Source organism: Sphaeramia orbicularis, chromosome 6 (assembly GCF_902148855.1).
Source record: "Sphaeramia orbicularis chromosome 6, fSphaOr1.1, whole genome shotgun sequence".
NCBI lineage: Eukaryota > Metazoa > Chordata > Actinopteri > Kurtiformes > Apogonidae > Sphaeramia > Sphaeramia orbicularis.
Genome location: NC_043962.1, coordinates 30795601 through 30821043, shown reverse-complemented (window position 1 = coordinate 30821043; position 25443 = coordinate 30795601). Strand labels below are relative to the sequence as shown.

General features: G+C 37.7%; 1 protein-coding gene across 1 annotated transcript in view; it reads left to right on the top strand.

The window, feature by feature from the left end:
- Positions 1-1932: 1932 nt before the first annotated feature.
- The window catches only part of megf11 (multiple EGF-like-domains 11), an 84787-nt gene continuing 61276 nt past the window's right edge, over positions 1933-25443 (top strand). The window contains exons 1-5 of the mRNA XM_030137543.1: positions 1933-2139; positions 17938-18068; positions 21598-21712; positions 22421-22522; positions 23830-23930. Coding sequence (XP_029993403.1) covers positions 21606-21712; positions 22421-22522; positions 23830-23930 — 310 coding nt within the window. The 5' untranslated portion in view covers positions 1933-2139; positions 17938-18068; positions 21598-21605. The remainder of the gene's footprint in view (positions 2140-17937; positions 18069-21597; positions 21713-22420; positions 22523-23829; positions 23931-25443) is intronic.

Here is a 25443-nt window from a genome sequence, read left to right as displayed (position 1 = left end):
ATGTAATCATTGGACCTGGTCAAAGGTAATTACTGATGTGTATAAATAGGAATAAAAAGAGGAATGAGTCTGAAAACAACACTATTCCAACTTTATGGGCAACAATGTATTTGGGTAAAGTGTTTCTGTTTTTTTTTTTTTCTTTAAACTTGACAATTATGGCTATGGCTATTATTTTAAGAAGGTGACAATATTAAATATTAATATTATAGAAACAATATGAGATCATCTAGACAGAGAGAAGGATAAAAGACAGCTCATGTGTGAAGAAAAGGTCTGGGATGTTCTGAACCATAAGATTATTTGAGAAAACTTCAGGACAGTTGAACCAAGATGTACAAAATGGAATGTAATAAATCCAAAGGGACGTCACACTAAAGATCAACTTTTACCTGCAGAACACAGGTTCAGATTATTCGTGTGGGTTTTAGTACTGTTCATGCTGTTGTACCTTCACAAACCATCCTTTCATACAACTGTGAATAACCTGAACAACTATGTGCAAATGTCTTATGAAAAACAAGTAGAATATTAAGCCTATTTCTTCTTGGCAGTTCTTCTCGGTTCAACTGGACTGGTTTAGCTCCCTCCCACCACCCACTCAGACCCACACCTAATCCCGACCAGAGGTGTGAGAAGTAGTGCACATTCTTTACTCCAGGAGGGGTGTCAACTCACTTCAGTTCAGGGGCTGCATACATCTGAGTTTGACCAATAAAATAGTAATAAAATAACTTATAAATGATGTAAAATCAAAACTTTTCTAAAGCTAAACCAGTCCAATGGAAGCGAGAAGAACTACCAACAAGAATGTTAACCTGAGCAAATGAGAACCTACACAGACATGCCTGTTATTAAATGTTTTGTGCCTTTGTAGATCCACTGTGATCTTTCAGTTGTAATACACATGTAAATGATAAGCTGAGGCACAATATTGTTCAAATTACATTTATTTTTCAAAATAAATATCTGGTTGTCCATGTTATTCACATTTTTTAAAGGAGAGTTTGTAAATGCAAACATGTACAGCTGTCGTAACCAAATAATTTCCTGCAAAGGATCAATAAAGTATCTATCTATCTATCTATCTATCTATCTATCTATCTATCTATCTATCTATCTATCTATCTATCTATCTATCTATCTATCTATCTATCTATCTATCTATCTATCTATCTATCTATCTATCTATCTATCTATCTATCTATCTATCTATCTATCTATCTATCTATCTATCTATCTATTTTCACTTTTTGTTTGTTCATTATCTCTGCCAGGAGATATTGTGATTGCTTTGTTTTGTGTGTTTGTTTGTTTGTTAGCAGAATAACTCAAAAAGTTATGGACGGATTTTCATGAAATTTTCAGGAAATGTTGATACTGGCACAAGGAAAAAATGATAAAATTTTGGTGGTGATGGGGGGGTGGGGGGGTCGTAGATCTGTCTTGGTGGAGGTCTGCACTCTCCGAGTGTTTTTCTTGTTTTCTTTTTTCTTTTTTCTTTCTTTCTTTTTTTTTTTTTTTTTTTTTTTTAAATCAATTCAACTATTTCTGTAAAGCCCTGTGAGGTGACTTTGTTATGTTATTGGGCTCTATAAATAACACTGAATTGGATTTTCATTGTGTAATTTAACATTTTTCAATCAAAAACACAGAGAAAAGTTTTGATTTTACATCATTTATAAGTTATTTTATTACTATTTCATTGGTCAAACTCAGATGTATGCAGCCCCTGAACTAAAATAAGTTGACACCCCTCCTGGAGTAAAGAATATGCACTACTTCTCACACCTCTGGTCGGGATCAGGTGTGGGTCTGAGTGGGTGGTGGGTGCAGCTCAGCATCAGTGCCCTGCCCCCCCCCCTCGCGCTCCTGACGTCATCAGAGTTTAAAGTGGGCCGCGCTTCACCCAGAGAAAGAGAGGAGAGAGAAGAGAGAGGCAGCATCAGCTCCTCTCATTCACCTGAGTTCAGACCGTGGGGCTCCGTTTCACTCCACATCACTGTCAACTCCACCAAGTACCTGCGCTCACCTGCCTGGGTTCTGACTTTGTGCAGACATGGAAGACCTGGCTACACACTGGACCAGATGAAATCCGTTTTCCCAGAGGCGATAACTTTAAATCTCAAGTCTTCTAGGGTGAGTTCAATCGCATTTTCCCTGAAAATCGACAAAAGGCTTGATTTAATGTGCACAGGAGCCTCATGATTCTGCAGCAGACATGTCCCCACCAGCAGGCAGAGTGTCTATGAGAGTAATCAGCTTTGCAGATGTTGAAAAATAATACGTGGCTTTATTTTGTTTGTGTTGATGATAAGTTGGGACGCAGCCTTCCTGCGTTTGGAAAGCGCTGCTGTTGGCTGGTTGACGTGACAAATTGTGCTTTCTATTTAATTAGGCTATTGGCGAGTCTATCCCATGGAAATGTATGTGCTGTGCCAAAGAAAAGGGCTGTATCATCCCGAGGAGTTTTATAATCTACTGCAGTCATGTATTGTTTTTGAATAAGCTGCATGTTCTGCCAGAAAAACTATTAGTTTGAAGATCCAGAGGTTTGTAATGCAGTGAATGCTAATGATCTGGAAGTGTGTTACAGGATGCATAAACAGATTATATGAACTGCTCCAGGACAAGTTTCGATCATCCATGCACCCATATGGTTTTCTCTCCAGTTTTAATGTTTGGCGGCAGCTCTAAGTTTGTTGACTGAAGCTTATCATCTTTAATTATTTAGTTTCCCAGTAAAGGTTGTATTAAACACCACTATTGCACACATAGAACTGCTTCACAGTATTTATTTCTGTGAGTCTCAGATGGATTTCCTGGATTAGTATTTAAGATAATGTTTGTCCTTCAAAGTCAAGGATGGGGAGGGAATTCAGCAGCAGTGATGAACATTTTAATTCGGTCTAGACAATATATGACATGTACTGTGCTATGTCGTTTTTAAGCCACTAGATGACAACAGAGTGCAAGCAACAGCAGCTGATTAAACTTGCATTAGTCTATTAGTCAATGAGCAGATCTGCACCATGGTTTAATAATGGAATCATTACTGGTGTTGATCTCCTTTGTAGAAAAATAAACAGACCAAGGAGCTTTTTGGAAAATTAAAGATTTTTATCAAATCACTGTCAGATATATGAGCTGTAAACATGCTGGCACACATTTTCCTCTCTCATTTGACACTACTGGAACCCTACATTTTGGTAGCTACTGGTTTTTTGCACTCTTGGAGCTGCATACATTGTAGCCCAATCTCTGCATGGGTTCCCCGCATTATAGCCATTTGTCATAAAGTCATTTATTGTAAATGCAACTTGGCACTTGAGCGATGTAGGTTTTGTTTTGACCTGAAGACTGATGCATGTGGCATTTCCAGTCCTCGCACAAGCAAAAAATAAATTCTGCATTTTCTTTATCCTAATTTGATGACATTATGTATCAAGAACTGTATTTATTAATTTTATTCAATTACAGAATGGCTACATACATATGCTCTAATTTTGATGCCTCACATTTTATCATACAAAAAATATAAACACAACATTCACATATGCAAATAAATAACTTACATAATGCAAATTAACTTTTAAATGATTGTCTCTTACATGTACCAAGAGGTTCAGTGCTTGGATGTACAGTCAAAGCTATTTTTTTCCCCACTAAAACAGATAATTGAATACATTAATTAATACATACATTATTAGACCCTGTAATGCAAGCTGTGTCACTTTCACATTATAATTACTTTATAACATCTGTGTAGGTAGGGAAACATTTTATGTACATTCCAAATATGTCTTTTTTCATATGGGTTATCAGATTAATTGGCCTTCATAATGAGTTTTTTTGTTCCATTTTTTTGCTCATTTAAACACTTTAATTCACATAAACACTGACATTTGTCAAACACGTGTCATATTGTTGTATTTATTTGCAGAATTACGTGGTGGTTAAATTTCTTGATTGCTGGATTCACATACAGTCATCTCTGTGAGCCTCAGTAATAACATTTGCTTGAAACTACCGTAGTAGTTATTTCCCCTCTTAAGAAAATGGATAATTATCAGAACCTCTTTTCTCTAAGTTTCTTTTTATATCATCTGGTGGGTCTGGAGACTTAGGGTGGGTTCAAGCTGTGATTTAGTGATTTCATTTTTTTTTTTTTTTTTTTTTTTTTTTTTTTACCAATGAGAGGTCATGCTGTCAGAAAACAAACTGATACTCAGTTCAGCTTCAGTGGCTTCAGCTCTCAGCCAAGGACAACATTTACCACTGAGACACTGTGAGTTTTGACATTATTTAATGAGAAGTGAGCAGACACATCTTTGTCTTATTTTCGGAGCTCTTTCAAAGCAAGGGATCCTTCAAGGGCACACGAGTGGCTTGCACACCGGGTGGAGTTTGTTTTGTTGTGTGCACTTTACAGTCTAGTAAAACCTTTCAACTGGAAATCCTGATGTTTGCCTCAATCAATACATTTAATTAGTGCTGATTAATGAGAGCGTATGGCCGTGGATGGCTGACAGCTTTCTCGCTTCTGAAGGACATATTCTATTGGCAAATTGGGACTGAAACACTTTCCATGGCAGGAACAGTCACTCATGATGCATATTGGAAATAATGGAAGAATATAAGATAAATGTGTGATTACAATGCAAGTCTGCTATAGAGGATGCACATCTTTTATTTTTCAGTAAATGCAATTAGTACTCGATCCGCTCTTGGTTTGGACTCATGCATGCAAGGTCAATATTCACTTAATCACAACTCAGTTAAAGTATGTGAAAACATTAATCTGCTCATATGTCTAAAACCATTTTCCCCAAAGGGCAGATACGCTGTTGGCCGTGTGAACAGCAGCATGTACACTACATATTGTGAAGGGTACTCAAGGATAATGAGTAGGTAAGGTCCGTTTTGTAAGTCTGCAAATCATAGTAGTCAACTCAGCGTTTTTTTAACTTAACACTGATCTTAAATGCTATATGTGAACACTTCAGTATGCAGCATTTCCAATATTTCATGGCTGGGTTTGATCTGAAGTTTGTTGTTTCTTAAAACTGTTTGGTGTCAGAGCCCTTCAAAAGTAAGAGCTCCAATGACCTTTATTCTGCAAATTAAGCTGTTTTTGCTTGGTGTTGACTGATAGATCTTATTATTTCAGCAAAAGTGCATTGAACATTGAACAAATACCCTGGAGCCAAAGCAGCTACATTAGCAAAAGTTAATGAAATATATGGAGGCAGGACCTAGACTTTACTTTTGAAAGCTGTGGCATTTACATTTTTCAGGTCTGTGGGGAAGGAATAAAACACTCTATCTTAGGATACACCCACATCTCATCTCTTACCTGTGTATGTAAACATTAAAGCAGTTGTGTTTTTTTCCAACTACTATTTAATTTCTGCAGGTGGACACTGTAGGAAAATCATGGTCATACATGTTGTGCATCACACCAAAGTTAAAGTGCGAAGTAACGCTAAATTTTAAAGGCCACAGGACTTCACCCTGAAAACAGCAAAGCTAGCTGGCATTGAAAAATAAGAAAAAATCTGCAATTTAGATTCAGCTTCAATTCTATGTTAGCTGTCCCAAAGGTCTGACCATGTCTGCATCTGATTATGCTTGCATGCATTTAATTAATAATTCGACAATGCATGGCATTGATGTCGGTCAGCCAACACTCTACAGGGGAATAGATTGCCTGAGCCAGATATTCAGCCACAGCCTCTTAGCAGAGAGCAAAAACGATGAGCTCAGGCAGATTTCAGATACAGGAGCTCCAGCGTGGAGCTGTGTTAATCCCCCCTCCCTCAGGTACAGCGACTCCTGGGGAGAAACGCCATGGAGTACAGCTCACCACTGAAGCTTGGCCGTGTTCTGATTAATGCACTCATCAGTTCTTTTCTTGTTTGTTTTAATGACAAGCATGTCCCTTGTGGGAATCTGGTGACTTTTTGCAAATACTGCTGATGCATCTGCCTGCACCTGCCACTTTCTCTGACTTGTTTTGTGAAAAGACCGCTGCCATAAAGACCACATCTTTGGACATGACTAGACTGTCAGTTACAGAACAGGGAAGCATACAACACATTTTTCACCAGAGATACAGGAAACACATAAGCTGAGGAAATGAGCAGTGATATGATCTCAGCGTGTTCGGATGTGTTGTGCTTTGTTGATAAGGCTATTATTCATCATTACGGCTTAGACAGCAAAAACCCATTCTTGTCTCAGGGATATGATTTTTACGCATAGTTTACTCACTCCTTTACATTTGCAGATGAGTGGTCCTAATTCTTATTATTAGTTAATATGGAGCGTAAAAGGACTTAACCCCTTGTGCAGACTCTGGAGAAATCACATAAATCTGATCATCTGATGTTTTTAGTAGAGAATTCAAATATTGTCATCATTTAATATTTAATGTAAATTTGACTGTTCTCTAGGAATGTACAACAATGACTGAAGTCTGTAAAAAAGGTTGTAATTTATTTTATTCACATTGGTGAAAATGATTCATAGTATACATAAATGATGTAATAAAAACAGCAAAAAAACCTTTCTATTAAATAGATGTTAAAAACCAAATGGTGAACAGTTTGACTGAGACCTGAATTAATTAAAAGTTTATGTACTCCCCCTTCATAAAAAATATTGAATTTATTATTTATAATTCATTTTTTTTAAATCAACCATCAAATCTAACAAAAGATAGACTGAGTGTGTGGGTTCTGAAAGATAAATAAACAAACTAAATTAGCTCAGGTTTAACCCTGATATTAGCAGAAAATGTAATTAACATGAACATGATCTCCAGTGGTCACACGATTGTTACGTAGGTGTTTCGGTGAAGTACCAGTGTGAGTACTGCATGTCTCTGTGAGCTCGCAGACGTGCTAATTGTTATTCACATTTCATACTATACAGTTATTTTGCAAAATGATCTATGATGGATGATTACCATCCTGATAAATGCAGACAGAAAAGAGTTGTGGTCATGCCACATTTGGCTGCCTGTATGTGATTGATGATTAAAGTGGACAAATGACTCACAGTGCTCAACTGTCCATTAATAGTGTGATGCCTATTAGAGTGTGATACCTTGCCTCTGGCACCTTTCAGGGAGGGACCTCATCATAGTATTTTTTCCTCTCTGTTTCCTTGTGTGTATATGTGAGTGTGTATTTTCTGTGTGCTTCTTGGAGTGTATAAATAAAATCATAGTGTAGCTGATTTCCGTGGAAGTGAAATTTGCTCCAGAAGCAGAGATGCCTTCCTGCATACGCTCAGCTCCATTGCTACATCGCATGGATGTCTGACTTATAACACATTACTGGCACAGCTCAGCCACATGCTGTGCTCCTCGTGTTTAATAAATGTTGTAGATGCATCTTGCATCCTGTACCATCAGCTCCAGTGAGTAAAACCTGGCCTTTTTCCAATGCCCAGTGATGGATCTTTGTGTTATCAGTGAGGTGCTTTGAGCCCTATAACATAAAGCCCTGCGCTTATTCAGCACCCGGGTACCTAGCTTGTGATCAATGGCCGGCAGTCAGGACAGTGAATGGAGCACAGATTGAACCACATCTGGGATTTGGATTCTGAATAACTGCCCACTCAACAGGGGCAACTCATGAATAATACACCAGCCACCAAGTGTCCCATCTCCCCTGGCCTCTCACAGGTGATGCTTTCACACTCAGACCCATCTAGAGAGCAGAAGGTCAGGGCACAAATACTTGGCACCGCCAGCCTTAGCATTAGGCCCTGACAGGGTGGGAGAGTAATGGAATAGAGGTGGGAAAAAAAACTCAGAACCAAGCATGGTTGAGAATAAGGATGCACAATATGGGAAAAAATGGCATTTCAATACATACATACATACATATACATACATATACATATATATATGTGTGTGTGTGTGTATGTATATATATATATATATATATATGTATATATGTATATATGTGTATATATATATATATATATATATATATATATATATATATATATAGTACAATATGAAAAAGTATAGTTTTCACCAGAAGGCTTTAATAGCTTTATTTTATCTTAACATATATGTGCTCCAAACCAAAATCAATACGGTCTGAAAAATACATGTACAAATGGTGGTCCCCAGGGTCAGAGCAGACTCAGGTAAAAGCAAAAGCTTTGTGGTATGGTGCCCTGTCTTCCTGGAGTGGTTTACAGAATAGCCCCACACCATCAGAGCTGCTACTTTATGGAAATATAAATAAGTTTTTAACGATCAGGAAAATATTTGGTCAATGTGATCACTTATAAAGTACCACTCGACTTCAAAACTTGTGCCTGAATAGTTTTTTGACCTTTTATAGATAGACAAGGTATTGTATTCAAGTACTTATAGTGGATTAAAGTTGTTTGTTGTAACATTGTTATTTATTCAAGGAGACTTTAACCTGATTATCTTGAGGATACCAAAAATATATAGTTAGAAAATGATTGGGATGATTTTATAGGGGGTGGTTTTTAATCTGGGTGTGAACTTTAATGCGATACAATTGTGAAATTAAAGAGTTTGATACAATGTGTTTGTCTTTCTACGTAGACATTATTATGAAAAGTACCTTTTTTTTGGCTCAACATCATTTTTTTGTAGTTGAAATAATTCAATCGAATTTATGCTGCTTTTCTTATTTCAACTCAGTTGTCCCTTTTTTTTTTTTTTTTACCCTGCTCATGTTCAGATTGTGGTTGAGTTAATTGTCTGTACTTTACATTGTACATAATCACCTTGTGACCATATTAACAACAGTATATCACTGATGATACTGAAAATGTAGCCCAATCCCCGTAGTGAGGGTTTAAAAGTAAAAGAATGCAGAGTTTGTTGTTCTTGGATAGTAAATGTGACACAACATTCTCATGTGATAGTGTGATTGTTAATTTGAGGCAACGTCATAGTATATAGTATTACATGATATATATTTTATTATTTCTGTCACTGCAGGCTAATACTTTTCTTTGAGCATTAATTTTTTATATTTCTTATATGTGGTATTGTGGTATTTTCCGGTATTGTGATATATGACACAATTATATGCCTGCATTACAAATTACAAAGAATAAAAACACAAGATCAACATTGTGACCTCTAATGAACCAGATGATTTATTTACAGTGCATTTTAGTGCATGGATTGTTGTGCTGTGTTGTTCATTTTTTTCTCCATCGGTTTTCCTAAAGTCAGTCTTTTTACTGACCCTATATGTATTTTAAAAGCTACACTTTGGCTTCATTGCAGGATGTTATGTCTTCGTTGTCTACATTCATCAGCCAGTTTGAAAAGAGTCATATGCACTCCTCTCTTTTGCTCATTTTTTTAATGCATTCTGCCTAAGTAGGTGCATTTTACTCAAGTGGATTCAAGGACATTTAAAGGGTCATGGTGGCAAAAATTGGGCATGCATCCTTAATGCAAATCCAGTTGATGGAGCTCATTTTAGATCACCTGGTTGCATGATGGCCTTGCTTAGTGAGCTGCAAGAGCATATTTTGAGATTTAATAATCATGATGGTAAGTCATTCCTCTTTCAGTCATTGACTAGTGATAGAGAAGGTTAATGTGCTATATACTACCATTAATCTAAGAGGGGTGTGGGGAAAAAAAAGCTTTTAGTTCAACATAAAGAGTTAATATGTGCCTCTAATTGGTTATTTTTAGAGGAGAAATTCCACTTAAATGTGCACATGTACTCCTTATGAGGGCTCCCTCTACTCATTGATTTTTGTGACTTAGCAGTGGAGTTTATCCAAAGCTTGATTGATGATTAAAATTCCAAAGCTAGAGTACATACATTTTCTATGCACTGTAATTATATGGTAACACTGAGACAGAGTGTTAGAGTAATGTGAAGTTCAGTACTTTAAAGAAAAAAAAAAGAGCCACACTCCTTTGAGATGTCTGCACAGAAAGCAAGGTGCATCCAGGCGGAGTGGCTTTTCTCTTCCTCGCTCCCCCTGTCTGCTTCACACACCGCTTACCCTGCGACATTTGGGACGAGTTTCTCACTGCTTGGCTTCTCACATCTTGGACACTGACACAAAATAAATGAAGACACAAAGAAGACACAAGGTTCAGAGTTGGAAGGGTTGGTGGCTGAGGTGTGAAACTATTGGGGTGTAAAATTGCCCTGGCAGCCGTGCTGTTGTTTCAGCATTTCATGGAGAGCTGCTCAGCTAGCGTCCCTTCTTGCCTTGCTTCTTTCTTCCACCTTTTTCATTTGTTTTTCTGTCCACACTTCCCTTCTGTTGAATTTGGCTCGAGCTCTCCTGAACCCATAACTTCACAAAATACAGTAATAACCTGCTGCTTATTATGCATGATTGTGTGGCTCTGCTTTCTTGACCAAAGCTGCAGAGTAATAGAGTGACTTGGTTTTGTTCTCTGCTGAAACTGTTCCTGGTGGGAGAGAGCAGAGGGTTCAACAGACTAATATTCAGATATTAATTTCTCGTAAGATGCCCAACTGTTCCTCAGCCGCTTTCATTACTTGCAATCAGTCACAGGGTGGTTAATTGCTTGTGTGGGGAAGGAGAGCCTTACTGGTGCGAGGAGAAGGCTGACTGGTGCTCCAGTCTGGTGGCAGCAGGAGGCCAGAGCCAGGCTGTGGAGAGACAGGACAGACATAGGAGAGGGCATTGCAACACATTTGGTTGTCAGTGTGATGCCTGGGGTTTGTTATTAGATTCATGGGGTGAAACATAGTGCCTATTCTAACCAGTGGGATGAGCTATGTGACATCAGGCACATTGTTATTTTGGTTCATTAAGTGGTGTTGTTTCACTAATTAGTTTTTTTATGGAAAATGTAAGCCTAAAGCTCGTAATTGGTGACTTGTTTATGACTTGAGTTACTGTGGCTTTGGTGTGGATTAGCATCCAAATCCAATTAATTACAAAAACTGCAATAATGTTTGACACCAGAAAACCACAAGAAAAACACAGGGCAAAGTTGTGGCTCTACTCTATTATCTATATTTGATGATGATGTTTACTCATATTAGTTTCACATTTTCTGCTCTTTCTTTGAACTACTTCTGAGCAGATGGCTCAACCGACTCTGCTGCTTCCCTCCCTCGTGTCTCTGATTCTACATTCATAAAGCTAACGTTAGACTAGATTAGTTCCTCTGATGTCCATGAAGTAATTTCTCATTATTGCCTGCGGTTGACAGTGGGCAGACTCCTGCCTGGGAGCATACAGGACAGGATTTGTCTGGTCTGACAGCCTGCAGAAAGTCTTTGTGCCGAGAGTGAAAGAAATAAAAGTACGAGGAGAGCCTTCCTCCAATGGGCTGTGTCTGGTGTTGGCCTGCCCTGCGGTAAGGCAAGGTTATTCAGATGAAAGATGGTGTTAAGATTAGTGAGCCCTGCCTGAATGCGTGGACGTCCAGCATGCCGCACTGCGTGATTTATGAGAGTCGTGATATCAGCGGTCGCCACATGAATAAACCATGCGGCCAGAATTAAGCTCCTGTTAAACGACGCACAGCATTTTCCCAGGTGCTTCGGCCTCCAAGTGGAAATCATGAAAGTTTTGTTGTTACTTTTGTGTTATGGCTGTTTCATGAGACCTCTTGTTGATGGTCCACTGCTGAGGAGCTGTGAGTCTGAAATCTTCTCTGAGGGGTTTCCTACAAAAACACTGTCACAGCTGAAGATTGAAGCATTATAAGATGATTAATAGTGATGTGAGTTGACTGTAATGACTTGACTTATGACTGTAAAGCAGTGGTTCTCAGTCTTTTTCTCTCAGGCCCCCTTTTGGAGGACGAAAAATCTCCAGGCCCCCCTCAACCCCAACAACATTGTAACAGTGGTGCAATTACAACTTCTATTGAAAGAAACATCCATATTGTAACAATACTTTTAGCTTTCTCCTTGAATAATTTGTAGTGCAAATTAAAAATAACTTAGATTTTTGCTTGAACAATACAAATAAACTCAATAAGACTGCTCCCTGAGACAATACTTTCCAAATAAAAATAGGAAATGTGCAATTATCTTACAACTATGACAATAAAGTTACTTTTTTTTAGAACAAACAAATTTTGGGAACAAAGATGAACATTTTAATAATATCAGTGGCTGCAGTGAGCCTGTTTACATTGCACATCTCAGAACACTGAAGTGCAAACTGTACAAACGGTGCAAAAACAGAAACATTGCACATTTTTCTTCTCCAATCAAATCCTTGTCCATTCTCCAAACCTAAATTCTTTGTCTAGTCTAGTGACAGATCACCATGGCAGTAGATTGGTTTGTTGTACATCCCTAAAATGACTTCAGGGTGCTCCAACACTAAAACATTAGTTCCAACAACAACAGAGTCAGTCAAGCAGTGATGTTTGATGGGTAAATACAGATGCATGTGCAGTGTTTTGACAAATAATGCCAATAAAAGCAAAATAGGCACAAATAATTGAAATTGTATTGAAGTCACAACTTGGCCAAGTCCAGTATACACAATGCTAGAGCTGCTGTTGTTAAAGTAAAATGTATCACAAAATGCCATTACAAATGAAGCACTGTGATATTAGAGATACTGAGGTCTATGATTTGCATATTCTCCAGCCATAAGGGAACTTGCTTGCAGAAGCTGGCATCGCATAATCCAGTGAAAATGAAATACAAAAATGAACATTCCTACTAAATTCATGACTCATATGGAAATTGCAATCTGTCAAAATAATGTATTGTAAAGTATCTTTTTAGAAAGTTAAATATAAGGTATGGAATAATTTGTTTGTACACTGCCTCGACTAGATTTAGAAATGACACCAAGTGTAACATAAAGTGAGAAAAATCTAATTAATTCAGGTTTGGTGTGAATAAAACCGATTGTATGAAGTCATCAGTGAGAGGTTTTTCAGTTTAATACACCCCTGCAATAACACAGAAAGCCTAATTAAAATATAAGAAGTTGCTTTTTAAAATATGTTGTACCACTGTTGACACAATGTAATAACAATAAAGTTTATGAAGTGCTGTGGTGACCAGTAGTATCTCCTGGGAAACTGCATACCTAGGAGTGCTGTGTATGTCACTAATAATATGAATTTTCTACATCAGTCTTCTGTCCTCCCTGTCCATCTTCAGATTGTAAAATCATATGCAGAAGCCCAGAGCTGAAGTAGGATGGAGTTTTCTTTCCTGTATAAAACAGTGCTCAATATGTCTCTCCTGACAAATGAGAAATACTATTGGCCATAACCATAACTAAGCAGCACCGTGGTCATACAGTCTCCAGTCTGAGATTGAGAGATTTTGAAGTTAATCCTGAGCTGGATCATGTCAAACTGGCATTCCTAATCACTGAAGTGTAATAAAAAGTAAAGTGCCCTGGAGTGCATTTTTACTGAGATCAGGTGTAAGACATTGCTGCCTTGGCTGCACTTCATGCTGTCAGCATTACTGAAATACCCATAAATGCAACAATAAACATCCTCTTGGGCAGTATGACTTCAATCCTCTTGGTGCCAGTGCATATGTTTCGTCTCTTTAAACTGACGTTTATGTAGAAGAATAAAAGAAACTGAAAGAAACTAAGATAAATCACAATTTTGCGTGCTGTTGTTAGGGTACTTCATAAAACTGAAAGGGAATCATTAGTACAATTCTAAGTGATTCCTAAATACGGAGAGTATTTAAAGACAGTCTGTGCAGTCAGTAAACAGAAACGATGTAGGGTTATGTTTTATGCTATTCTGATAGGTAGTTGCCCCATTTGTCAGAAACCAGCATGCCCCCTGACAAGTCCGTGTCCTGGCCTCTCACACAGTAGACACACAGGGCTGTGGCTGAAGCTGGGGGAAGCTGTGTCTGTGATGCACCACACCATGGCCTCTCTAATGAGGCCTGACTCTTAATGACTCTCAGCCCCCAGCAGCAGACAGAGATGGCCAGCAGTGGGGCTTATCTCATTGGCACTCTGTGCTGCGTGGTTACACCTGTAACCTTTAGATCACTCCAAATTAGATTGCTCCAGGAATCCTTCAGTAGTGATTACAAAACAGATTGAGGGGCTGGAAGAATTCTCATAAAAATTGTATATGAGCCCTCCATTTGAATTTAGTGGAAGCAGATTGTGCAAAGACATATTGCTCACAAAACCCCACAACTGATCAGGCATTCTCTCTGGTGCTCCAAGCAAGATTGCAAAACCAAATGATGTTTCCGTTGACTGCTTTCCATTATGTAGATGTAAATTAACACAACTAAGACAAAACTAAGGTTTGCATTAAATGAGCGCATAGAGCAACCAGAAGAGCCTTGAAATCAGTTGTAATCCATAGATGGGAACTGAGCGCCTGACTTATGCCACATGGTCATGCACAGTTTCATTCATGGAAGAGTGCAGGTCCTGGTCAGCCAAGGGACAGGCTGTTTAATTGCATTGCGCTTTAATAAGTCACACACTGAGGACACATGACTTTAATCATTTAGATGTCCATGCTCATACAGGAGGCAGCACAACTCAAATCCTCTATTGCCTATTCGGTTATTATTAAAACTCAACAGAAATGTTTTAATGGATTCTTTTGTACAGGGTACAAATGTGTATGTCTTTAAATATAGGTCAGATTAGACCATGTATAATCTGTTTTTTTTATTGTTTATTTCATGACTGTAACTGTATAGGCTTGTGGCTTATTCAGCTGTGAAGAGTGCATTAAATATAAAGTTTCAGCTTCACAGTGTATGTAAAGAAGAATTTGGTTCCTACTATACATTATCTGTTTGGTGGCAGAGGCTTTTCTGTAGCAGGTTCAAGGCTCTGGAACTCTCTGCCCCAACATGTCACATGTGCAGCATCAATTGAGCACTTTAAATCTCTTTTAAAGACGCACCTATTTGCACTAGCTTTTAATACAAGTGTGTGACTTTGTTTTATTCTTCTGGTTGTGTTTTTAGATGCTATTTATCTTACTACTGTGTATCTGTTTTTTGTTTTTTTTAAAAAATATTTTTAATCTTGTATTTATTCTTATTTTTACTAGTTTTTAATGTATCTTGCATTTGAATCTGCAGATTTGTACAGCACTTTGGGCACGTTGCATTGTTTTAAATGTGCTATATAAATAAACTTTACCTCAACCTTGACTTATTATACATTGGCTAATTTGGTTTTACAAACTGGTACAGTATACGAAGGTAAAAATGATTAAACAGTTGCAGAATAAAAACTTTAGCATACAGTATCTACCATCTATGATAAATTCTTATATTGGCACTATGCCCATATATAGGTGGATTTTTACTATTTTCAGAATGTTACAGAGAGAGTATGTTTTTAGTAATTAATTGTCAGGTTTTAAGTTAGTATCTGTTAGTAAGAAAAGTAGGCACAGTTAATAGGGGTCCTCTCTCATTACACTCGGCACAGCATTTTGTATCACATCTAGTGGAAAACAGTGTTATATAATTTGTTTCTTACTGAAGCATTAAAGCTGTTGTTTCAGCTGTGCGACTGCATGACAGTATGTGGAAACTGCATATTGCCTCATCTGGTATATCACATAGTGCTTATATCTTTGAAATACTATTTTATCCAACATATGACTAAAATAAAACTAACATCTTTATACTTTGAGAAATGTTTACTTTGTTTTCAAAGATACATTTATGTAATTTCAGTGGTTAATTGAATCATATATTAATAATAACATTTTAATAAAATCTTGCCCACTTTCTGTTCTGTACTCTTGTTGGGTAGAGGAGATGACTTTGCTCTTCAAAAATAACACAAAATGCTGTCTATGACTGCAGTTAGAGTTATCTGACCATGCAATATGATATATACTTGTCTGATCAAAATTAAAGACACAATTTTTACAAATAAATTGTTAAACATGGACTCCAGATGACTACTTTTCAATAAAAGTATAATAAGTGTTGTGACATTACCACACAGTAAAAGGTGAACACTGACATGGATAACCATGGTTAGATTCAGAGGTCCTTATCTTCACATGTACTACATCTGACAAACAGTTTCAGTCCATACTCTGCCTCCTACTTTACTCTTGTGCATCCAACAATAGTCTAAAAGATGTTGCTATTTCAGCAGTTTGTCAGCAGGATCAGATGCAGCAGCACAGCAATTGAGAGGTTTTGTAGTCTCAGTCATCAAAGAGGTGAGAAACAGGAAAGAAATTCATTTAGGATGAATAAGGTCTCTGGGGGACATTTTCAATGGTGCAAAGTGAACATGTTTGAAGTCAAAACTGAAACAAACTATTTTTGTGGATACGGGCAGAAACAGGAGGGAGGTTTACAGGAGAGCCTCGAGTGATACACATCATATTGATAGCCCTTGTCTGTCTGTCTGTTCCTTTTCTCATTTTATTTAAGCAGAATCATTAATGAGAAGAAGTCCACTAAATTCACTCTCATTCAGAGTGGATTTATTTAGTCCCTTTCCCATTTTGGATGTTGTCAAAATGTACACTGACAAAAGTAACAGAGATCTGTTCAGGCATGGCATAACATCAGTTAGATTTGTGTCCTTGACATTTAGATTTGTAGAGTCACTAAGCTGTCCCATGAGTACATGCAATGCTGCACACAGATACCTCTGTGGGGTTGACTGTGACAGGGTCAGATTTGCCATTAAACCTTTACATGTAAAACATAAAATAGTGACAGCCTGGACAAAAGATCAAAATTCTTCATGAACCCCAGATAAAATCTGAATTTGCTGCTAAAGGCTGTCAAACCTCTGATGTGATTAAACATTTAGCATACCTATGCACCATGGTAATCAGAAAACATGATAATCAAGTAATACAAATGATGTGGGAATAATTCTCATTTTTCAGACAAATAATAATAATAATATTGTGCCAGTCACCCTGTGTGCATAGTACCACAAAAACTGAAATTCCTAACTAAAGCTAAGTGCTTTGTTGCTAACACCCATTAATTTAAACTCTCTAAAAGCAAGATCAAAGTTCATTGTGGTTTCTCCATTTCACATAGTAAAAATATTTAAGTTTTTTCTTTTTTTTTTTTATCCCAATCATTTTGACTTAATCTCCTGATCAAAATGTAGAAATTATTCTTTTGATAAATTATCAGTCATAATAGAAATGATGTTTGGTTTTTGTTGCAATAATGAAGTCTCAGTGGAAGGTTTGATTAAACTAATTCCAGACTGCCCATCTGAGATCTCTGAATGATCTTATTTGTAAGTACAATAGACATAATGAGTCTGCCCATGATAGTTTTTCAGTTTCTGCCTCGATGTCCATTGAACTAAGAAAGGCTTACATGCATAAGGAAAATGTTGAATTATTAATTCAACACTTTGTAAAACAGCCACATTATTTTGAAGTGCTCATGTTTACATCTTATTTCTAATTTCACAACAAATGAAGCACAAAAGAATTCCAACCCGTCCCTCTGACCTTCTGCAGGGGAATCATTAAGAGGAGAGCCGTGATAAACACATCAATGTTCTGTTCACGCCTGCATTATCATGCAATAACCCTGTTGTAGGCTTTGTTAATGAATACAGCTAATGTGATCTTGTCACAATGTGGACAAGCCACTTGTAGCATTTGAAGTGTGAATAGAGTTCATTGTATCGACTCCTCTTGAGTTAATGTAGGCTTTTATTTCTGTGACTAACTTACGGTGTCTGTGGATACCAGGTAGGAGGACAGTGCAAAGTGGAATGAAAAGTGTGTGGTTGGGTGTGGAGGCTGCACGGAGTAAATTGGCCTTTCAAGAGCAGCTTTTGTGAATCGTACCCATGTTGCAATTCTTGATCCCATAAGAAATTTATGAGTTTGTGTGTGTGCGCATGTGTGTGAGAGCAAGCATGGAAGCATGTGTCTTCTGTGTGTCATCATAAGCTCATTATTTTTCTTCTCTCCCACAGATCTGCGACCTGTCATCACCTCTCCCAGTGAGTGTGTGTGTCTGAGCACAGCAGCACTTCTGTCACTTTGTGCTACCAGAGCTCCCTCAGCATCCACAAAAACACCCAGGGACCACAGACTGTAAGATTAGGTGAGCTTAAGGCCACGTGCCTTTGGCTATTAGATCTGTCACTGTCTCTTTCTTCAAGGGCTCCGTGGCACTTACTTTGCTTGCAGCCATCTTTCTAACAACCCTACAAGCCACTGATTCACTTAATCTAGCCACAAATTGAAGATAATCCTAATTTTTATCACCTCATGGCCTGTGCACTGTAGGTTATAACTGTGAACCTCTGGGGTTTGAAAAGTGTCACATGACAAAATATAAGGCATTCCCCCTGTCCAAAGCCATTTTCAGAAATGACTGAGGGTCATGGACCAATCACAGCAGCAATAAAAGCTTTCTAGTCAGTAAAGCACGATCTCTGAAGTATTTAACAGGATTGTTTCACAGAAGGGGCTGAATATGAAAGCAGCTGTTGCCTGTTACATGTGTGTATCTTGATTAATTATCCTGTTAAGGAAATGAACATGACTTTAACCTCTGCCTGTTCAGATGAACTGCTACTTAGAGGAAGTGGACAGCTGATTGATTTTCTTTCACATGTGGGTGAACTACATATGGCTATCAATGTGGAAGATTAGCTTAACATGTGAATGCCTATGTTATTGGATACAGTCACTCAGAAATATTGAACACATCTCCTATAACATGCTGAAACACATGCAGGTCACGTGCAATCTCATATATGCATGCAAACGCCTCATCACATATATGTGTATGTGTGAACTACATTTGAGCTGTGCATAAATGCATAGATAAAGTAAGATTTCCCTGTATTGATTCCAATGCATGTGTTTTTCATAATTCAACAAAGTGTACATATTATGTTTTCAAAAGGCTGTATTAGTGACCTGCAGCAGATTGCTGTGGGGGCTAATCTATCAAGTGGGGCAAACTGCTATCAGCAACTCTTTGGTGTTTACAAAGACCCTTCTATCCGCTCTTTATTTGTCCAGAATAATATTTGCCATAGCATAAACAATCATTTATACAGTGTTTTCAGTTGGGAATGGCTGTCTTCAAATATAACCTTCTGAATTTTAACCTCTGGCCAAAATGAAAATCCCCACCTGGATTTATCTCATCAAATACTGTAGGTAAGGGCCAGCGAATTACATAATTACTGCATTGATTAATTGTTTTTGCAACAAGTTATTTAACCTAACTGATGTAGTGAGTAGCTTCTCATGTCTGAAACAACCATCAGGTTGATAGAGAGCATAAAGATTGGACGATGCCGGGATTCATCAGGCTCAAACTCTGGAAGACATTCACTGAACATGAGATATCACTGTCACATATGAGAATCCATAGGATGTGTTAAAGAAGACTTTACACAGTGGTCCAATTCTCCCATCAACACAAGATCTCAGTGAAAAATTAATGCAGGTCTGGATGTAAATAAATGTTTTGACATTTATTGTGGCATTACATAAGCATTGTGTGGTGTAAACAATGCTGTGGTGAATGTGTCCTGTAATCAAAGCTAAAGGCAGCTTGACAAAACGCTGTTTAGCTTTCTGTGTAACATTTTCATCTCATTACCGAAAAACAGTAGGTTTTAGTCATGGGCTGAGACTGTTTTTTGTTTGCTTTTTTTGTTTTTTTGGTCAGGCAATTCTGAGGAAAATGTAACTTTTAGTAACATCATCACTACTTAACACCACTGTTCTTTACGCGGGCAAAATGGTGTTTTGATTTTGCAGAAAATTGAGTTTTTAATGTGCGTTCGACTGTTCAGAGATTTGCCTGCCAACCCTGTGCTGACTAGCATCTTCGAGATCAGCTGAAATACTCCTACACCGAGTCAATCGTGAGTTTCAGCAGTGCTATGTAAATGCAATGTTTTATTTATAGTATAATATATACAATACGTAATAGAATGATCTTAGTAACCACCTTTTATAGTTTATATATTTGTTTTTTTGGTTTATGCCAATTCAGTAGAATAGTCCATACATAGATGACAGTTACTGATGATGCTATTCTGACATTAATATGAGGTATGGTGTGTGTCAGTCATTCATGTGTCATCCATACATAGTTTATCTGCAGTAGCGATTTGCTAAGGTTAGACCTGTGCATGTGTGGAGAATCCATCACTGTCATGTCTGTGGATCAAACAGGCACGCTCTTCGTCTGCCTATACATCTAATGAAATAACCTGCTGGTCTAAACAAATCAGCATCCGTGTCACTGTCGCAGGGACGTTTAATCTCTGCTGCCCCTCGCTGAGCTCTGTTTCTGAAGGTCTTGTGGAAGAAAACAAACAAGAAAAGAAATGTTAAACCACCTGAAGCATGCTTTGTATAATTCTGGCCAGAATGCTGCCTGAAGCCTCAAACATCTAACTAGCCGCTGGTGACCAAAAACCTCTACTGATCTAATAAGTTTTAATATCTGTTGATCCACTGATCCTATTAATACACTAAAATAATTTAGGTAAAATATGCAGTTTCTCAACTTTTCAGCAGCATCTGTCACCTTCTGCAACATCTATTCACCAATAAAACCCATGTAGTTTGACCAATGACAGGGATTATAGACACTTATTTTCTGTTTAGTTAATGATATTTTATATATGATGATTTGCTTTTTCTTCAGTTTTGATATAATAACCTTTAATACTCTGAGTTTTTATGAACATATTCATGATCAGTTATTTAAATGTAGGGAAATACCTGATTTCAGTGAAAAATATGAAATGCAGAGGTTAATACTGTATAATAATAAATGGTGATAAATGACTTAGGAAAGGTTAAATGTAGAGGAAAAATTAACTTAGAAGTCGCCACAAAAATAATTCTAGGTCTTTAAAGGGGTCATATATTACTAAACCCACCTTTATTAGTCTTTGGTACATTTATTTGTGTATCTGGGGACTCTAATAGTTAAAAAGTTTGAATTTGAACCCTCCAGGTGCTGCAAAGCTATCTTTATATTCATTTTGGCAAAAATCGAGTGGATTTCTACAAATCGTTTTAATTAATTCTTAATTTGTTACGTCTGTAACTAGTTACGTCATGACATTTGCACATATAAGGTCAAGACTTCCGATGAACATTTCTCTGAGTACGCCATAATTGTTTGTCAGCAGCAGTGACTGTAGTCCATACTGAAAATATGTTCAACCTTGGAGCCGATTACCTAAAATGTTCAGTTGTTGGTTGTATTAGCGAACACATGTGGCTGAACAGGATAGAGCAGCACAGCCAACAACCTGGAGGGGGTGGGGCATGAAGTGGCTCATTTGCATTTAAAGGGCCAGTGCTCAAAACAACCTTTCTGGTGTCATTACTCAGAAATAGGGTTGAAAATGGACCTGTGGAGTTGAATTAATGAAGAATTCAGACCCAAGCATAGCATTTACAGTTTATGTAGACCACAGGGAAATGTTTTAAAATGCGTAATTCCATTTTAAAAAAAAAGCAAAATATCACTCCTTTAAGTGTTAAATGAACAGAGTAGATGGTGTAGGTTTGACCAGAATTCTTTCTATACTGTAACAACAGATCCAAGTATAACCATCTGTTTGTCTTCCTCATCCTATTCTCAGAGTGAAGGATGGGGTCATCTATTGTCCTGCTGGCCCTGCTCCTTGTTCTGAGCTTCAGGACTTTTGTATGGAGCCTCAACCCAGATGACCCCAACGTCTGCAGCCACTGGGAGAGGTGAGTTTGAATCCTCTTGTTTTTAACCAAAGGTCGATCCTGCAACTTTTTCAATGTACCGACTACAGATTCTCTTAACCAAAGTTCCAGATCTATTTGCAAAGTCCATATAGCATTATCGATCTGACACAGCTCAAGTCGCCAGGCGATGAGAGAGGGGAGGTGTTGCAGCTTCAGATGAAATACGGAGGCAGATTGATCAGTGTACTCACATCCCAATCAATCACTGCAGCCATAGAGCCTGAATAATTATTAGTTGTTCTTGGTAGTGTCATTTATGAGAAATAAGCAGGAATAATTTCTGTCCTGGATGCAAAGGGGAGGAAAGAAAGCTGTGAAGATATATTATCTGGATTATTGCCTGACCAAGGTGAGGGTACTTAGGGATTGCGGTTTCACCTTGTTGGCATCAAAATGAATTCCCTAAGGGGTTTGTGTTCATAGCTTTGAGGTCCTTCAATATCCTCAGACTGCCACTTGCTGCATATATCACTAACATGAATCACTGAAAAGGTCCTTTCAAGTCCTTTCTTTGCATATCAAAGTTATTGTATTACTTTCATTGAGACTATAACCACTGACAGGACCTATGTGCTGTTTTGTTTTTTTTCTAAGCATCTAGAGAGGTGCATTAAAGCAGTTTTACATCTATATTCAGAGCTGTGTTCCCTGTGATTCCCACATTGTCTTTGCTTTTGTTTTTTGTAGCTACGCTGTTACTGTCCAGGAATCCTACGCTCACCCGTTTGACCAGATCTACTACACCAGATGCACAGACATCCTCAACTGGTTTAAATGCACAAGGCACAGGTAAATGTGGAGGAGGACCTTTATTTGTCCCCATTATTTATTTCAGATGTGACCTTTATCGTCCCCCAAAAATCATAGCCAATTTGCTGAGGGCAACAGTAAATGTGGCTGACAGTGAAGGTGTCAGAGTCCGGATGCCTCTGAGTGTGATCATCTTACAGTAAATGTTTTAATTACTCCATTAAGGTTTATAGCGGGCATCCGACTAAATAAGCTCACTGAGAGTCCACCTCCCAAATACTGACTTTTATGTGGTGGGTGTTTTTATGCAACATAAGAATAGCTTTTCATTCTCATTTCTGTGTTGTGCTTCTACTAACTCATCAAATACCATTAAGTAATTTATTTTCTTAACCATTATTTAATCAGGCTTAGTAAAACACATTTAGGTTGGAAACAAAGGAGAAAAAAATAGCTTCAGATAGAATAATACACAATTTGGTATTGGATAAAATAAGACTATAAATAGTTAGTATTAATATTAACAAAAAAAAGCTATAATTAGACATATTAAAATAACTTTCACATTTTTAATGCAATATGCAATGAATACCCCCAATTTATGTATGTTATGAATGATTACTTACTGGAAGGGTTATGACAAAATGTGGAAGTTGCTCCTATTTATTGCCTAATATTTATTGAAAATAGTTGTCTGCCAACTACTGATGCCAAATATGAAATTTACCTGATTTTATAGTTAACACTTGTGTAAAGAGTCGAAATCACCACTTGCAATCAGTACCAACTCACAGGTTTTTATTATATGTTTCCTAATAAAGTCAAGGACTTTATTTGGAAAAAAACATTCATGCTTTTATTTAATGGTCTTCCCGGAACGCTCCAGATTATGCAAAATACAACTGTTAGAGGTCTGTTCTGTGAAATAACCATCTCTATATGCAATAATTTATTGCAAAATTAAACACCAAATGGAAATGGACTAAATTCTGCATCCAAGCTATTTATTACAACTAAAAAGTAAAAAATGAAATCAAAATTTGGTCAGTTTTGGCGAAGCTAAAATAAATAAAAGAAGACTCAGTACACTGATTAAATAAATTACTACTGAATATACAATAGAATTGAATATCAGGCTCATTAATTTCAATTCTTTCTGCAGCTTATTAGAAGAGGTGGGTAAAGAAAACACACTTCTATTTTAGTACAGACAGGAAATATATCATGTATATTATACAACACACAACTCAGGCACAACTTTCTTCCACCATTCATATGTTATCTTGCCCTTCAGCAAGGGTCACTTTTGACATCACGTAGCTGTCTCGGTGTGCCTGTTTTTCCAGGATCAGCTATAAGACGGCTTACCGGCGGGGAGTGAGGACCATGTATAGGCGCCGCTCACAGTGTTGCCCTGGTTACTTTGAGAGCGGGGACTTGTGTGTTCGTAAGTATCTTTTTTTTAACAGCTTTGTCCTCGATGATGACATTTCAGGTTATGTCTGCTAGACATTTAGAGAAAAGAAGTAAATATTGGGATTGATCGTTATTGTGGGTGGCTTCTAGATAAAGTCACAACTCCCCACTAACTCTGATGGCACCCTTCCTCCTCCTCCTCCTCCTTCCCGTCCTCCTCCTGTGCCCCTGCTCCCGTCTGATCCCCTTTAAAACGAATAACACTCTTCCTCTGTAAGCCACACACCACTGTCCATGTGAATTCAGTTTAAGATGACTGAGCAAGACCTAAAACGGGGGCTATTTTACACCACAGGCTGTTCCTTGCTTTACTCTTTCACCAAGACTAATTTAATTGAAGTTGTATAACAATGAGAGAAATTAACGAGCCAAGATGGTCCTGGTTACAGAGTGAGTACAGCACCTCCCATAAAAATGCAATGAAATTCAATAACATAAAAAGAAGCAGAAGCCCTGAAAATTGGATTGTAACAATATGCTAAATACTATCATTCATTGTCATTTTTATTGCTTCATTAATGGCTGCTGATATCTATTTTTACCCGCACATCAAACTGAATATTTTTGCATTTTGGCCAAATAAAGACAGAACATATAGCTTCTGAGACTCACTTTTCTCAATATTCTCACTCTAATGTTTTATTCCCTTTAAATAAGATTAGAATCACACATTAATATTTTCATAGATCTTCTGTAACATGGGGGAGATACTGATACAGTGACTCTCAGTGTGAGTATGCTCTCTGACCATAGTCGAGCCTGTTCTTGTCTAAGCTTCACTAGCCTAGGGGCAACAGATCACTGGGAAGTCAGCCAGCGAAGAATAGGAGCTGGTGTGATTATCTGGGGGTCTTGAGGAAGGAGGCGCAGCGTGATCAATAATGTATTTATTAACTGTTTGACTGACAAAGGTATTTGCTCAGTAATCGTCAGTTCATGGTGGTACCTCAGTCAATTTCCAAACTATGAAGCATTCTCTGAAATTTAGCCAGCTGGGTTCATCACAAATATGTTTTGTTATGATGTTATGTCAGACTGAGGGGGAAAACAGCTCCTGTTACCTATAGCCCTCCTCTGAGGTGAAGTGGGGAGACTGACTTGATAGGGGCCGAAAGGGCAGTTTTGTTTTCTGCTGCCTTTGCAAACTGTTTCACCCTTTTTAATCCTAGCACTCTCACTACCAGGATTAAGAGATTTGTTCTCCCAAAGCTGTTTTGCATGCAGTGACAAAAGGGGGCATTATAGAGTAAATCGACCCAAAATTAACTCAAGTCGTCTATTTCAGGACACTTTGTTGTTTACTGAATGTAATTTATCCCCCTTGTGTATTGTTAGTTTACTGTAGCTTTCTCCATGAAGTTGAAATCATTAAAAGTCAAAAAGTGTTTCAAGTATTTGCCTTTTAATCCTGCCTGCGGTTTTTCATATGGCGCCACATAAACACAGACGTGAATCTGGGGATATGAGGACCTTGGGCAAAACCA